A 17,679-nucleotide genomic window follows, 5' to 3' on the forward strand; every position below is an offset into this window, starting at 1 on the left:
TCAGACATTTTGAATGCAGATTCTTTAAATATTCTTAAAAATTACTGAGAACCCCAAAGAGCTGTCATATATATCGATCATATCTACTGCATTTACCAAACTGGAATTAAAACTGGGAAAAATTACCAATGTGAAAACCATAATAAACCCAGTATACTAACACAGATTTTTTTTAATGAAACATTAACTATTTTCCAAAACAAAAATGGATTACTCATGGGACACTGTTTTACATTTTCATAATTCCTTTACTATCTGGCCTAATAGAACACAGCTGGGTTCGTACCCCAGCTCTGCACTCAGTCTGTCACGATATGAGACATCACGCAGCCTCCGGAAAACTCCACTGTATGCTCATGAGAGAAAAAGGCAAACAGCATCTTGTCTGTTTCCTGGAGCTGCTGAAACAAGTCTGTGCTCGTTTCTTGCGGCTGCTGGGAAAGAGTCACACAAGCCAGGTGGCTTAAAACAACAGATATTCCGTTGCAGTTTAGGAGGCCAGAGATCCAAGATCAAGGTGTCGGACTTGGCTCCTTCTGGAGATGGAGGGAGGATTTGTTCTATGTCTCTCTCCTACCGTCTCAGGGCTGCCAGCAGGTCTTGGTGTTCACTGGCTTATTGCTGACTCACTTTCATCTCTGGCTCAAATGGCATTCTTCCCCGTGTGTATATTTCTGTGTGTCTCCCTCCTTGTAAGAATGCCATTCATTAGATTTAGTGGGTACCCTAATCCTGAGTGGCATCGTAAGGTCACCTTCCGTTTCTGGTAGACATGAATTTTGTGGAAACAAACCCAGTGTAATCTACCCTCCGGTCCCCCAACATTCACATCCATCCCATCCCAACACTCCCAAAACTTTTCACCCATTCCAGCATTAACTCCAAATTCTCAATTCAGAGTGTCACATCCCATCTGTCTAAATCAAGTACGGGTTAGACTCTGGTATGCCCAGCCTTGGTCTCCTTTGGTCTCCTTTCCATTGGTGGACGTATGAAACTAAAAAGCATGTTTTCAACTTGTACCATACGATGGTGGAAAAAGCATGGGATAGATATTCCCGTTCCAAAAGGAAGAAAGTGGAAGGAATAGAGTCACTGGTCTAAAGCAAATCTGTGACACAGCAGGGCAAATGTCATGAAGTTTCAAGGCCTGAAAATAATCTTTTGTGGCTTGACCGGCCCTCTGGGCCCAGAGGCTGTCCCAGCCCCAACCTCTAGACCATCAGAAGCCCTGTTGGCCCCACCCTCTCTGTCCTCAGCCTGGGACACAATCTTACCCTCCGGGCAGCCCAGTTCCTGCTTATAGAATCCTACAAGTCTGGCAGCCTTCCTTCCTCTTGTCCCATCTCTGCCCCTGCGAGGCCAAAATGGCAGCATTTCTGCCAATGTAACATTCTCACAAACCCGTCAGTCTTCATGGGTGTCAAGGAGTTCCACACCATTAGACATGAGGCTTCTCCACAGATCCTTTCTGGACAACCGTGCCTCTATTCCTGGCTTCTGCTGAGATGCTTGATCGTATCCATGGCCACAAATCTAATCGCACATTTTCCAGCACAGACCCTTGGTGACCTCTGAAGAGCATGCCCTTGCAGAATAGATAGGCTGTGAATTTTCAAACTCATCATGTTCTGGTTCCTTTTTGCTAACCATTTCCTTCCTCAAATTATCTCTTTCCTCTTGCATTTTACTATAAGCAGCAAGAAAGTAGGCCACATCTTCCATATTTTGTTTGGAAACCTCAGCTAAATATTCAATGTCATGGTTCACAAGCTCTACTTTAACCCCAAAGCAGAACACAAGTCAGCCAAGTTTTCTGCCACCTTGCTTTTCCTCCAGTGTCCAACATGTTCATTTCTGAGTTCACACCAAAAGAACCTTTATCTTCTAACATGTATTCATTTTTGAGAGACAGAGGGCTAGCAGGGGAGGGGCAGAGAGAGGGAGACACAGAATCTGAAGCAGGGTCCAGACTCTGAGCTGTCGGCATAGAGCCTGATGCAGGGCTCAAACTCTCGGACTGCGAGATCATAACCTAAGCTGAAGTCAGATGCTCAACCGACTGAGCCACCCAGGCACCCCAGAAGCACCTTTTAATGTTCACACTTCTATCAACATTTTGTTCATGATGAAATAGAAATTCTCTGAGATGCCAGCTTTCTCTACTGTCCATATTTCCATAGTTCTACCAAATCATTTCAAGAGAACCTAGACTTTTTTTTTTTTTAATTATTACATGGCTCAAAATTCTTCCAGTCTTTACCATTTACCCAATTCCAAAGCCACTTCCATATTTTTAGGTATTTGTCCAGTAGCACCCCACGTCCTGGCATCAAAATCTATTTGTTTCCTGGGGTTTCCATAAAATTACCATAAACTGGGTGGCTTAAAACAAGGTATTTTCTTGCAGTTCAGGAAACTAAAGGTCTGAAACCAAGGTATTAGAGGACTGGTTGCTTCTGGAGACTGAGGGAGAATTTGTTCCAGCCTATCTCCTGGCTTCTGGTGGTAGCCAGAGTCTTGGCGTCCCTTGGCTTATAGCTGCCTCACACCAATCGCAGTCTCTGCCTCTGTGGTCCCCCGGCCTGCTGTGTGTCTCCTGACATTGCATTCTTATACGGCCACCGTGACTGGATGTAGGGCCCACTCTAATATAGTGTGAACTCATCTTAACTAATTATATTTATAATGACCCTCTTTCCAAATAAGGACACATTCATAGGTTCTGGGTAGACATGAATTTTTGGAGAAGACTCTTTAAACTACTATGGATTTTAATATGGTTTTGAAAGTATTTTTGGCATTGCAGACTCCTTGAAAGGTCTTACGGACCCCTGGAGATCATAAACTATACTCTGGGAACCACTGAATTCATGGTTTATGTCAGTTCTACTTAATGACTTTTGGAAGTTACTCCAAACTGAGAAGAGGTAAAGTTTGCATCACTAGTTGGACAGAATAGCTTCCAAATAAAAGATACATAATTCGTGTTGGCACCAATCTATCAAAAGTAACTTCGTGAATCTATCCAAAAAAGAAATGACTTCAGTGATGTTGCCTTTATGCCTCTGTTCAGATGATCACAGACTTAATGAGATTGAAAGATGCCTGCTGTACTTATTCCTTTTTTTAATATGAAATTTATTGTCAAATTGGTTTCCATACAACACCCAGTGCTCATCCCAACAGGTGCCCTCCTCAATACCCATCACCCACCCTCCTCTCCCTCCCACCCCCTACCAACCCTCAGTTTGTTTTCAGATTTTAAGAGTCTCTTGTGGTTTGGCTCTCTCCCTCTCTGTTTTTTTTTTTCTTCCCCTCCCCCATGGTCTTCTGGTAAGTTTCTCAGGATCCACATAAGAGTGAAAACATATGGTATCTGTCTTTCTCTGTATGACTTATTTCACTTAGCATAACACTCTCCAGTTCCATCCACGTTGCTACAAAAGGCCATATTTCATTCTTCCTCATTGCCAAGTAGTATTCCATTGTGTATATAAACCACAATTTCTTTATCCATTCATCAGTTGATGGAAATTTAGGCTCTTTCCATAATTTGGCTACTGTTCAAAGTGCTACTATAAACATTGGGGTACAAGTGCCCCTATGTATCGGCACTCCTATATCCCTTGGGTAAATTCCTAGCAGTGCTATTCCCGGGTCATAGGGTAGATCTATTTTTAATTTCTTGAGGAACCTCCACACTGTTTTCCAGAGCGGTTGAACCAGTTTGCATTCCCACCAACAGTGCAAGAGGGTTCCCGTTTCTCCACATCCTTGCCAGCATCTATAGTCTCCTGATTTGTTCATTTTAGCCACTCTGACTGGTGTGAGGTAGCATCTCAGTGTGGTTTTGAGTGACATTGAGCATCTTTTCATGTGCCTGTTGGCCATCTGGATGTTTTCTTTAGGGAAGTGTCTATTCATGTTTTCTGCCCATTTCTTCACTGGATTGTGTTTTGGGTGTGGAGTTTGGTGAGCTCTTTATAGATTTTGGATACTAGCCCTTTGTCTGATATGTATCTTTTCCCATTCTGTTGGTTGCCTTTTAGTTTTGTTGTTTCCTTTGCAGTGCAGAAGCTTTTTATCTTCATGAGGTCCCAACAGTTCATTTTTGTTTTTAATTCCCTTTTGTTTTGGGGATGTGTCAAGTAAGAAATTGCTGCAGCTGAAGTCAGAGAGGTTTCTTCCTGCTTTCTCCTCTAGGGTTTTGATGGTTTCCTGTCTCACATTCAGGTCCTTTATCCATTTTGAGTTTATTTTTGTGAATGGTGTGAGAAAGTGGTCTAGTTTCATCCTTCTGCATGTTGCTGTCCAGTTCTCCCAGCACCATTGGTTAAAGAGACTGTCTTTTTTCCATCGGATATTCTTTCCTGCTTTGTCAAAGATTAGTTGGCCATACTTTTGTGGGTCTAATTCTGGGATTTCTATTCTATTCCATTGGCCTATGTGTCTGTTTTTGTGCCAATACCATGCTGTCTTGATGATTACAGCTTTGTAGTAGAGGCTAAAGTCTGGGATTGTGAGGACTAATGCTTTGGTTTTCTTCTTCAAAATCACTTTGGCTATTTGGGGTCTTTTATGGTTCCATACAAATTTTAGGATTGCTTGTTCTAGCTTCGAGAAGAATACTGGTGCAATTTTGATTGGGACTGCATTGAATGTGTACATAACTTAGGGTAGTATTGACATTTTGACAATATTTATTCTTCCAATCCATGAGCATGGAATGTTTTTCCATTTCTTTATATCTTCTTCAATTTCCTTAATAAGCTTTCTATACTTTTCAGCATAAAGATCTTTTACATCTTTGGTTAGGTTTATTCCCAGATATTTTATGATTCTTTGTGCAATTGTGAATGGGATCAGTTTCTTTGTCTTTCTGTTGCTTCATTATTAGTGTATAAGAATGCAACTGATTTCTGTACATTGATTTTGTATCCTGCAACTTTGCTAAATTCATGTATCAGTTCTAGCAGACTTCTGGTGGGGACTGTCGGATTTTCCATGTATAATATCATGTCATCTGCAAAAAGTGAAAGCTTGACTTCATCTTTGCCAATTTTGATGCCTTTGATTTCCTTTTGTTGTCTGATTGCTGGTGCTAGCACTTCCAATACTATGTGAAACAACAGTGGTGAGAGTCGACATCCCTGTTGTGTTCCTGATCTTGGGGAAAGCTCTCAGTTTTTCCCTGTTGACGATGATATTTGCTGTGGGCTTTTCATAAATGGCATTTATGATGTTTAAGTATGTTCCTTCTATCCCGACTTTCTTGAGGGTTTTTATCAAGAAAGGATGCTGAATTTCTGCATCGATTGACAGGATCATATGGTTCTTTTCTTTTCTTTTATTAATGTGATGTATCACATTGATTGATTTGCAAATGTTGAACCAGCCCTGCATCCCAGGAATGAATCCCACTTGATCATGGTGAATAATTATTTTTATATGGTGCTGAATTCGATTTGCTAGTATCTTATTGAAAATTTTTGCATCCATATTCATCAGGGATATTGGCCTGTAGTTGTCTTTTTCTTGCTGGGTCTCTGTCTGGTTTAGGAATCAAAGTAATCGTGGCTTCACAGAATGAGTCTGGAAGTTTTCCTTCCCTTTCTAATTTTGGAACAGCTTGAGAAAGATAGGTATTATCTCTGCTTTAAATGTCTGGTAGAATATCCCTGGGAAGCCATCTGGTCCTGGACTCTTATTTGTTGGGAGATTTTTGGTAACTGATTCAATTTCTTTGCTGGTTATGAGTCTGTTCAAGTTTTTATTTCTTCCTGAGTTTTGGAAGGGTGTGGGTGCTTAGGAATTTGTCCATTTCTTCCAGGTTATCCAGTTTGTTGGCATATAATTTTTCATAGTATTCCCTGATAATTGCTTGTATTTCTGAGGGATTGGTTGTAATAATTCCATTTTCATTCATGATTTTATCTATTTGGGTCATCTCCCTTTTCTTTTTGAGGAGCCTGGCTAGAGGTTTATCAATTTTGTTTATTTTTTCAAAAAACCAACTCTTGGTTTCATGGATCTGCTCTACATTTTTTTAGATCCTACATTGTTTATTTCTGCTCTGATCTTTATTATTTCTCTTCTTCTGCTGGGTTTGGGGCGTCTTAGCTGTTCTGCTCCTATTTCCTTTAGGTGTGCTGTTAGATTTTTCTTGTTTCTTGAGATAGGCCTGGACTGCAATGTATTTTCTTCTCAGGACTGCCTTCACTGCATCCCAAAGCGTTTGGATTGTTGTATCTTCATTTTCATTTGTTTCCATATATTTTTAAATTTCTTCTCTAATTGCCTGGTTGACCCACTCATTCTTTAGTAGGGTGTTCTTTAATCTCCATGCTTTTGGACGTTTTCCAGACTTTTTCCTGTGGTTGATTTCAAGCTTCATAGCATTGTGGTCTGAAAGTGTGCATGCTATGATCTCAATTCTTGTATACTTATGAAGGGCTGTTTTGTGACCCAGTATGTGATCTATCTTGGAGAATGTTCCATGTGCACTCGAGAAGAAAGTATATTCTGTTGTTTTGGCATGCAGAGTTCTAAATATATCTGTCAAATCCATCTGATCCAATGTATCATTCAGGGCCCTTGTTTCTTTATTGATCCTGTGTCTAGATGATCCATTACTGTAAGTGGAGTATTAAAGTCCCCTGCAATTACCACATTCTTATCAATAAGGTTGCTTATGTTTATGATTGTTTTATATATTTGGGGGCTCCCGTATTCGGCACATAGACATTTATAATTGTTAGTTCTTCCTGATGGATAGACCCTGTAATGATTATATAATGCCCTTCTTCATCTCTTGTTACAGCCTTTAATTTAAAGTCTAGTTTGTCTGATATAAGTATGGCTACTCCAGGTTTCTTTTGACTTCCAGTAGCATGATAGATAGTTCTCCATCCTGTCACTTTCAATCTGAAGGTGTCCTCAGGTCTAAAATGAGTCTCTTGTAGACAGTAAATAGATGGGTCTTGTTTTTTTTTATCCATTCTGATACCCTATGTCTTTTGGTTGGAGCATTTAGTCCATTTACATTCAGTGTTATTATTGAAAGATACTGGTTTAGAGTCACTGTGATGTCTGTAGGTTTCATGGTTGTAGTGATGTCTCTAGTACTTTTTGGTCCTTGCAACATTTCACTCACAGAATCCCCCTTGGGATCTCTTGTAGGACTGGTTTAGTGGTGATGAATTCCTTCAGTTTTTGTTTGGGAAGACCTTTATCTCTTCTTCTATTGTGAACGATAGACTTGCTGGATAAAGGATTCTCAGCTGCATATTTTTTCTGTTCATCACATTGAAGGTTTCCTGCCATTCTTTTCTGGCCTGCCAAGTTTCAGTAGATAGGTCTGCTATTACTCTTATGTGTCTACCTTTGTAAGTTATGGCCTGTTTATCCCTAGCTGCTTTCAGATTTTTCTCTTTATCCTTGTATTTTGCCAGTTTTAACTATATGTCGTGCAGAAGGTCGATTCAAGTTACTTCCGAAGGGAGTTCTCTGCGCCTCTTGGATCAATGCCTTTTTCCTTCCCCAGATCGGGGAAGTTCTCAGCTATGATTTGTTCAAGTACACCTTCAGCCCCTTTCTCTCTCTCTTCCTCTTCTGGAATTCCTATCATACAGATATTGTTGCATTTGATTGCATCACTTAGTTCTCTAATTCTCCCCTCATACTGCTGGATTTTTTTCTCTTTTTATCAGCTTCCTCTTTTCCCATAATTGTATTTTCTAATTCACCTATTCTCTCCTCTGCCTCGTCAATCTGAGCTGTGGTCGCCTCCATTTTATTTTGCACCTCATTTATAGCATTTTTTAGCTCCTCATGACTATTTCTTAGTCCCTTGATCTCTGTAGCAATAGATTCTCTGCTGTCCTCTATGCTTTTTTCAAGCCCAGCGATTAATTTTATGACTATTATTCTAAATTCTTGTTCCGTTATATTTCTTAAATTGTTTTTGATCAATTCATTAGCTGCCACTACTTCCTGGAGTTTCTTTTGAGGAGAGTTCTTCCGTTTTTTCATTTTGGGTAGTCCTTGCGGTGGCTCCAAACTGCAGGGCACTTCCCCTGTGCTGTCTGGTGTAACTTGTGTTGGTGGGCAGGGCCGCAGTCAGACCTGATGTCTGTCCCCAGCCCACCGCTGGGGCCACAGTCAGACTGGTGTGTACCTTATCTTCCCCTCTCCCAGGGGTAGGACTCACTGTGGAGTGGTGTGGCCCCTGTCTGAGCTACTTGCACACTGTCAGGTTTGTGGTGCTGCTTTGATGGGATCTGGCGTATTAGCTGGGGTGGATCCACAAGGTGCACAGGGGCGGGAAGGGCAGGCTTAGCTCGCTTTGCCTTCAGTGGTCCCCTGAAGGATGGGCCCTGCGGCACTGGGAGGGGGGCCGACCTGTCAGAGGGATGGATCCCCAGAAGCACAGCGTTGGGCATTTGCGTGGTGCAAGCAAGTTCGGTGACAGGAACTAGTTCCCTTTGGAATTTCGGCTGGGGGATGGGAGAGGGAGATGGCGCTTGCCAGCACCTTTGTTCCCCCCAACCAAGCTGAGCTCTGTGTTCCAGGGCTTAACAACCCTCCCTCCCGGCGTCCTCTTGCCCTCCCCGCTTTCGGGAGCAGAGCTATTGACTTTTAACATTCCAGATGTTAAGTCCTGCTGGCTGTCAGAACTCACGCAGTCCGGCCCCTCCGCTTGGGCAAGCCAGACTCGGGGGCTCTGCCTTGCCGGGTGGGCTAGCTGCCCCTCCACCGCCCCGGCTCCCTCCTGCCAGACTGTGTAGCACACACTGCCTCTCAGCCCTTCCTACTCTCTTCTGTGGGCCTCTTGTCTATGCTTGGCTCCAGAGAGTCCGTTCTGCTGGTCTTCTGGCGGTTTTCTGGGTTATTTAGGCAGATGTGGCTGGAATCTATGTGATCAGCAGGACAAGGTAAGCCCAGCGTCTTCCTACGCCGCCATCTTCCCCTATTCTTTCATTTTAAAGACAAACATCTAGTATATAGATTCTCTGTAATATTGCCCAGAGCTAACAGATAACATGTTAGTCTATTTCCTTCCCATCCCTCCTGTGTGTGTGTGTGTACTGGAATCATTCTGTAGTTTTAGATCTTGTGTGGCTCCCACAGTAACAGCACCATGTGTTTATTTTGAGCCAGTAAGCACTTCTATGAGGGTAGACACTAATGTGCCCATTTTATAGATGAGTAACCACGTTAAGTAATTTGCTGTACAGAAGCCATATTAGTTACCTATTGCTACAAAACAAATCACCCTAAAATGTAGTGGCTTAAAACAACAGACACTTAAGATCTCCTCGCCTCTGTGGTTCCAGAATCCAGGCAGAACTCAGTTGGATACTCTGGCTCAACTAGGGACGAATCTGCTTTCAGCCCACATGGGCAGTCATTGGCAGGAGGCAGCTCCTTGCCACGTGGGCTTCTCCTTAGGGAACCCCACAGCAGGCAGCCTGGTTCATCATCAGAAGAAGAGCCTGAGAGTGTGAGCAAGGTGGAATTCAGTGTCTTATACCCCAATCTTGGAAGAGACAGGCCACTACATTTGCTGTAGTCTGTTCTTCAGAAGCCAGTCAGCCAGGTTCCATCCACTCCCACGGGGAAGGGATTACACGGGGCAGCTGGCACTAGGCCTGACAAGATCGGACGAGGTGTGTGCTCTGTCCTAAAATCACATGATAGCTGCTCGAGCCCACAACATCTCAGAAATAAAGTGACCCGGGGCTTAGAATATAAGATGATGTTTCTCGTGAGAACCTCAGTCTCATCTCAAAACTTAGGATCTTAAATCATGAGGAAAAGGGGCGGATTGTGGATAGTGTATGGAGGCCGGGCGGCTTCCTGAGTTTGTGCCTGGCATGGACAGGCTACACAGAGCGGGCTCATTGATTATGTGGATAAGTGAGCAGAACCCTAGATACAGTCATGTCCTCAGTGAGACACCACTGCCTCCTTGCACTGTCCCATATCATCTGCCAGATTTATAGATTTCTTTGGGAGAGTTATGACTTAGGACACTCGCACTGAGAAACCATTTAATACCCAGTACACCAAGCACCTAACTTCCAGCCAGAAAATCTGAAAATGGTTAAGCAAATCTTCTTAAACAAAGACATATATAAATAATACAAGCTTAGATGTTATACTAATAAATCATTCATGAGGCTTTTCTTTATGGCATCACCAGCTTCTACAGGTAACACTGCATGATTTGCAAGGGATATTATTCATAAAATGGTTCCTGTACTAAGGATTATATGTAGCCAATGGCTGGCGAAGCCATTATATGCTGACTAAATGACTAGGAATTGGCTTGGCTTAAAATTTACTTTTTAACTCACTGGTTAACCTCAAACCTTTAGGAGTAAGGAGTTTCAAATATTTTGATTAAAAGTTGGAACTCAGTTACTTCCTGCACACATCACTTCATTCGCCATAAGCCCTCCTTCTCTTTGATGTGTGTAACCCTTTCTACACAGAAACACCTTTAAATCCCCTACTACTGTTAATCTTAAGTGATGGTAGAGATATGGGAAAGCAACGCTTCTAAAACACAAGGAGAGTACCCTCCTGAACTTGCTTTGGTTTGGAAACCATCAAAAATGTTAATGGGAGATGCTGCAGCTATTTGGGGATGAACGCTTCCAACAAGCACAGACGTGATGTGGATCCAACCTTTGCTCACTCAAGAACTAAGACACCTTTCAGTAAGTACACTAACTCCTCTCTCTAGTGGCAGAACAGCCACCTAAAGAAAAGTCTGCTGCTTCAGACTAAAATCCACCATGCGATCTCTTCTCTTACCTTTTTGTAGTTAAGCCTCAGGAACTCTATGCCAAAAGAATCTTTCTTTACTCCTATTCTGCCCAGTGAATAAGCCCACTATATTCCTTACTTTGCTTCCGTGCTGTGTTATGTGTAGGAACAGTATTGGACTTGTGGGGACCTCGGAGAATGACACCACAAGGACTACAGCTCTGAGACTGTCAAGAAAATGGTGGCACCACAACACAGCACCAATGAAATGGACATATTCACAGAATGACACCACCCACTGAAACTGACTCAAGAAGACAGAAGACAGCAGTGGAGTAGGAGAACCCTGGGCTTATCTTGTCCGACAAACAACAACTAGATAATTATAAAATCACCCTAAATACTCCAGAAATCAATTGACAGAATAAACTCCACAACTAAAGGCAGAGAAGAGGCCACTTTGAAGAAGGTAGTAAGTGTGGAGATGTGTTTTAGGGAAGAAATGGGTGCTGTGGAGGCAAGGGAGCTGTGGTCACAGAGAACAGCATTTATATATATACATACGTATATATGTATGTATATATATGACAGGGGAATAGTAGCCCAGGGGAAGCAGAAGAAGAATGTTTCCCTAAAGCCATTCGCTTGGAAAATGAGAAAGGCTGCAACCAGCGGGCTTAAAGCCTGGTTTTAAAGGTCAGCAGCGGCTTGGCTGGGAGAGAGCCCAGGGGGCACTGTGCTGCTCCTGAAGAGAAAGCAGGCAGACAACCCAGGGGGAAATAGTGTGGAAACATCTGAAGAATGCCTGGGGCACAGAGAGGGAATATTCTTCACTCTTCTCCACAGCATCCCTGAGAGGCAACCATAGACACCTCTCTGGGAACAAAGGAGCTGGCAGGCACCATTTCCCTCCCCTGCCCCTCAGCATAAACATAGAGCCACCCTGAGGGAAGCAGCTCAATGTTGACACTGGCTGCCTAATTTGCTTACTCCAAGCCCCACACACCTCTCTGCTCTGGCAGGACTGCTCTTCTCAGTCAAGCCTGCCTCAGTGCCAGCAAGGTGGGCCCCTAGCCTACAAGACCAGCACAAATCCCTGTCCACACATCACCAAGTCATATTATAATTAAATTAAATTTGCAAACATAATGATAAAGAAAAACCTTAAAAGCAACAAGACAAAAGAAGTCCCTCACTTACAAGGGAAAACCTATATGGCTAGCTGGGGATTTCTCAACAGAAATTTGACAAGCCAGAAGGGAGTGGTAGGATATATTCAAAGTGCTGAGTGGGAAAAATCTGCAGCCAAGAATACTCTATCCAGCAAGGCTATCATTCAGAATAAAAGGAGTGACAGTTTTCTAGACAAAAATGAAATTCATGACCACTAACCCAGCACTGCAAGAAATATCAAAGGGGACTCTGACTACAAAGGAAACCAAAAGCGAAAAGAAGAAAAGGATCAAAGAAAATCTTCAGAAACGAGAAAAAATAAAGTGGCAATAAATACACATCTATCAATAATTACTTTGAATGTAAATGGACTAAATGCTCCAATCAAAAGACATGGGGACCCTTCTATATGCTGCCTACAAGAGACTCATTTTAGACCTAAAGACACTTACAGATAGAAAGTGGGGGGATGGTGAAACATCTATCATGCAAATGGATGTCAAAAGAAAGCCAGAGTAGCAGTACTTCTATTGGACAAACTAGACTGTAAAACAAAGACTTTAAAAAGAGACAAGAGTGTTATATAATCATTAAGGGGACAAACAAACAAGAAGATATAACAATTGTTCAGTATTTATACACCCAACTCGGAAGTACCCAAATATATATAAAACAATCAATAACAAACATAAACGAACTATACACAATAACACATAATAGTAGGGCACTTTAATACCCCACTTACACCAAGGGACAGATCACCTAAACAGAAAATCAACAAGGAAACAATGGCTTTGAATGACACGCTTGACCAGATGGGCCTAACGGATGTATTTACAACATCCTATCCTAAAACAACAGAATACACATTTTTTCAAGTGTGCATGGAACATTCTCCAGAACAGATCACATATTAGGTCACAAAACAGGCGCCAACAAATACAAAAAGATTGAGATCATACCATGCATATTTCAGACCACAGCACTATGAAACTTGAAGTCAACCACAAGAAAAAATTTGGAAAGACCTAAACAACATGTTACTAAACAATGAATGGGTCAACCAGGAAATCAAAGAAGAAAAAAAAAATACATGGAAACAAATGAAAATGAAAACATAGCAGTCCAAAACCTTTGTTTGGGATGCAGCAAAAGCAGTTACAAGAGGGAAGTTTATAGCTATACAAGCCTATCTCAAGAAGCAAGAAACATCTCAAATAAATGACCTAACATTATACCTAAAGGAGCTAGAAAAAGAACAACAAATGAAGCCTAAAGCAAGCAGAAGAAGGGAAATAATATAAATTATCTTACTTAGAAACTAAAAAAAAAACCAAAACAAACAAAAACAACCCCAATAAAACAGATTGGTGAAATCAGGAGATGGTTCTTGGGAAAAACATCAGTTAAATTGATAAACCTCTAGCCAGACTTATCAAGAAAAAGGACTCAAATAAATAAAATCACAAATGAGAGATGAGAATAACCAACACCACAGAAGTACAACAATTATAAGAGAATATTATGAGAACTATATGCCAACAAATTGAACAACCTGGAAGAAATGGATAAATTCCTAGAAACATGAACTACCAAAATTGAAACAAAAAGAAAACGAACATACCAATAACCAGCATAGAACTGATCAGTAATAAAAAAAAGTCCCAACAAACAAAAGTCCAGGGCCAGATGGCTTCACAGGGGAATTCTATGAACTATTTAAAGAAGAGTTCATGCCTATTCTTCTCAAACTGTTTGAAAAAACAGAAAAGGAAAGAAAACTTCCAAATTCATTTTATGAAGCCAGCATTACTCTTATACCAAAACCAGATAAAGACTCTACTAAAAAAGAGAACTATAGGCCAATATTCTGATGAACATGGATGCAAAAATTCTCAATAAAACACCAGCAAACCAAATCCAACAGTAACATATTCACTATGATCAAGTGGGATTTATTTCTGGGCTGCAAGGGTGGTTCAATATTCACAAATCAATCATCATGATACACCACATTAATAAAAGAAAGATAAGAACCATATGATCCTCTCAATAGATGCAGAAAAAGCATTTGACAAAGTACAACATCCATTCATGATAAAAACCCTCAACAAAGTAAGTTTAGAGGGAACATATTTCAACATAATAAAGACCATATATGAAACACCCACAGCTAATATCATCCTCAACGAGTAAAACTGAGAGCTTTTCCTCTACAGAACAAGACAGGGATGTCCACTCTCACCACAGTTATTTAATACAGCACTGGGAGTCCTAGCCTCAGCAATCAGACAACAAAAAGAAATAAAAGGCATTCAAATTGGCAAGGAAGAAGTCAAACTTTCACTATGTGCAGACGACATAATACTCTATGTAGAAAACCTGAAAGCTTCCACCAAAAAACTGCTAGAACTGACACATTAATTCAGTAAAGTCACAGGATACAAAATCAACATACAGAATCTGTTGCATTTCTATATACCAATAATGAAGCAGCGGAAAGAGAAATTAAGAAAACATTCCCATTTACAACTGCACCAAAAACATAAGATACCTAGGAATAAACCTACCCAAAGGGGTAAAAGACCAATACTCAGAAAACGATAAAACACTGATGAAAAGAAATTGAAGATGACACAAAGAAATGGAAAAACATTCCAGGCTCATGAGTTAGAAGAACAAATAATGTTAAAATGTCTATACTACACAAAGCAATCTACACATTTAATTTTTTTTTTTTAACGTTTTATTTTATTTTTGAGACAGAGAGAGACAGAGCATGAACGGGGGAGGGTCAGAGAGAGAGAGAGACACAGAATCCGAAACAGGCTCCAGGCTCTGAGCACCCAGCACAGAGCCCGATGCGGGGCTCGAACCCACGGACCGCGAGATCGTGACCTGAGCCCAAGTCGGACGCTCAACCGACTGAGCCACCCAGGCGCCCCGCAATCTACACATTTAATGCAATCTCTATCAAAATACCACCAGAAGTTTTCACATAGCTAGAAGAAACAATCCGAAAATTTGTATGGAAACACAAAAGATCCTGAATAGCCAAAGCAATCTTGAAAACGCAAAGCAAAGCTGGAGGCATCACAGTTCCAGACTTCAAGTTATATTACAAAGCTGAAGTGAGCCAAAGAGTATGGCACTGCCACAAAAACAGACATGCAGACCAATGAAACAGAACAGAAAACCCAGAAATGAACCCACAACTATATGGTCAACTAATGTTCAACAAAGCAGGAAAAGCATATCCAATGGGAAAAAGACAGCCTCTTCAACAAATGGTGTTGGGAAAACTGGACAGCAATGTGCAAAACAATGAAACTGAACCACTTTCTTACACCAAACACAAAAATCAATTCAAAATGGATGAAAGACCTACATGTGAGACCTGAAACCATAAAATTCTGAGAGAACACAGTAACCTTTTTGACATCGAGCATAGCCAACTTCTTTCTAGGTATGTCTTCTGAGGCAAGGGAAACAAGAGCAAAAATAAATTATTGGGACCTCATCAAAATAAAAAGCTTCTGCACAGCGAAGGACACAATCAACAAAACTAAAAGAAAGCCTGCTGAAGGGGAGAAGATATTTGCATATGACATATCTGATAAAGGGTTAGTATCCAAAATCTATAAAGAATTTACCCAACTCAACACACACAAAAAACAAATAATCCAATTTAAAAATGAGAAGACATGAACAGATCTTTTTCCAAAGATGACATCCAGATGGCCAACAGACATACAAAAAGATGTTCAACATCACTCGTCATCAGGGAAATACCAATCAAAACTACAAAGAAAGATCACATCACACCTGTCAGAATGGCTAAAATCAACAACACAAGAAACCACAGGTGCTGGTGAGGATGTAGAGAAAGGGGAACCCTCTTGCACTGTTGGTGGGAATGCAAACTGGTGCAGCTGCTCTGGAAAACACTGTGGAGTTTCCTCAAAAAATTAAAGTTAGAATTAACCTATGATCCAGCAATTGCACTATGAGGCGTTTACCCAAAGAATACAAAAGTACTAATTCAAAGGGATAATGCATCTCAATGTTTATAGCACCAAAACCTTTAAAAGTCAAATTATGGAAGCAGCCCAAGTGTCCATCGGTTAATGAATGGATAAAGATGTGGTACATACATACAATGGGATATTACTCAGCCACGAAACAGAATGAAATTTTGCCATTTGCAATGACATAGATGGAGCGAGAGAGTATTATTATACTATGAAAAATAAGTCAGAGAAAGACAATTATGATTTCACTCATACCTGGAATTTAAGAACAAAACAAATGAACAAACTGAGAAAAAGAGAGAAGCAAACCAAGAAAGAGACTTAACTGTAGAGAACAAACTGATGGTTACCAGAAGGAGGCGGTGGGGGGAGATGGGTTAAAAAGGCAATGGGGATTAAGGAGTGCACTTGTGATGAGCATTGCATGTTGTATGAAAGTGCTGAATCACTATACTGGACATGTGACTCTAATGTTACACTGTATGTTAACTAACGAGAATTTAAATAAATCTTGAAGAAAAAAAAACAAACACAAATCCAAACAGAACTGTAACAAGGTTGGATTAGTGCCTTAAAAACTTCCCACAAAGAAAAGTCAGGCCCAAAGGAATGTATCCATTTCTTTTCCTAAAATATTCTCACCTCCCCAAATCCTTACCGTGTACATACATATGTATATGGTATTAATCACCCAAAAGCCCAGTAAGACATCTCAGCTTAACTACACTTTAATTAGAAACAAGTAGAAAAGATTAGCAATTAGATATTTTTACATACAGTTATAACCTCCTGCAAGAGGTTGAGCTTAAGGAGGCTGTTTTAGATCATTTTTATGGTCCTTTTCAGCTAAGTCCATGACTCTGCACTTATGGGGAGAGGGCAATCAATTGTGCACTTGACGGTCTCTGCAGGAGATAAAACGGTCTCTGCAGGAGATAAAACGTAATACAAAGAGTAACATATCAACAAATCTTCTGTTATCACAGAAATAAGAAAAACTTTTGAAATGTTCATTTTAGCTCTAGTGAAATAACTAGTAAAAAACAAACAAAAAGTTCGTTGTTCCCTGACAGAATATGATAGGAACACCTCCTGCAGGGCTCAACCTCTGAGGGCACAGAAAGATTTTGAACTCTGAGGCCTTATGTCCAAGACATGGGGCCCATAATCTCACATCGGGATCTCCTCAGGCAAAGCTGGGAACCACATCCTGACATCTTCTGTAACACAGTAAGCTCTGGTCTTTGGTAATTTTTAAGTTGACAGCTTAGTTTAGAAGTCCTTTTAAATAAAAAGAAAAGGGTACCGCATTTCAGTTTTAAGTATATGTTAAAATTAGCTTCTCCCTCTTTTTCCTCTTCCTCTTCTTTTCTTCCAAGTGGCTGGTAGCATCAGCAAAAAACATAACTTCACTTTTTGCCTCGCATTCCCTCTTGAGATATTCAAGACCTGCCATATTGAAGCCAATAACATCCTGGGGAGGGATAGAAGAAAGGTGAGATGAACATTCTCTCACTTGAGCTCAATCGCAGCAGCATGTGCAAGTCAGGAGAACCAATGCTTCAGGTGTTCTTCAGGTGTTCCAAGGCATCCCTCCTTGTCTAAGGTCTTTCTTGTTTTGTTTTCTTCTCTCTATTCTTTATCCAATACAGTGGAAATCTTACCTCAATACAGATATATGTCTGGTCAATATCACCAA

The 17,679-nt window shown here is 40.9% G+C and overlaps 2 protein-coding genes across 6 annotated transcripts in view; one reads left to right on the forward strand and one right to left on the reverse strand.

Moving 5' to 3' along the window:
- SPAG17 (sperm associated antigen 17) overlaps positions 1-17,679 on the forward strand; it is a 239,057-nt gene that overhangs the window by 207,361 nt on the left and 14,017 nt on the right. The gene's annotated exons all lie outside the window — the stretch shown is intronic.
- WDR3 (WD repeat domain 3) overlaps positions 16,693-17,679 on the reverse strand; it is a 30,981-nt gene continuing 29,994 nt past the window's right edge. For 2 of the 3 annotated variants that reach the window (XM_060626310.3, XM_060626311.3), the window contains exon 27: positions 16,693-17,454. In XM_060626310.3, the coding sequence (XP_060482293.3) occupies positions 17,299-17,454 (156 nt within the window). In that variant the 3' untranslated portion in view covers positions 16,693-17,298. The remainder of the gene's footprint in view (positions 17,455-17,679) is intronic. The other variant, XM_060626308.3, reaches the window with a different exon arrangement.

This window comes from Panthera onca, chromosome C1 (genome assembly GCF_046562875.1).
Source record: "Panthera onca isolate mPanOnc1 chromosome C1, mPanOnc1 haplotype 2, whole genome shotgun sequence".
Classification (NCBI taxonomy): domain Eukaryota; kingdom Metazoa; phylum Chordata; class Mammalia; order Carnivora; family Felidae; genus Panthera; species Panthera onca.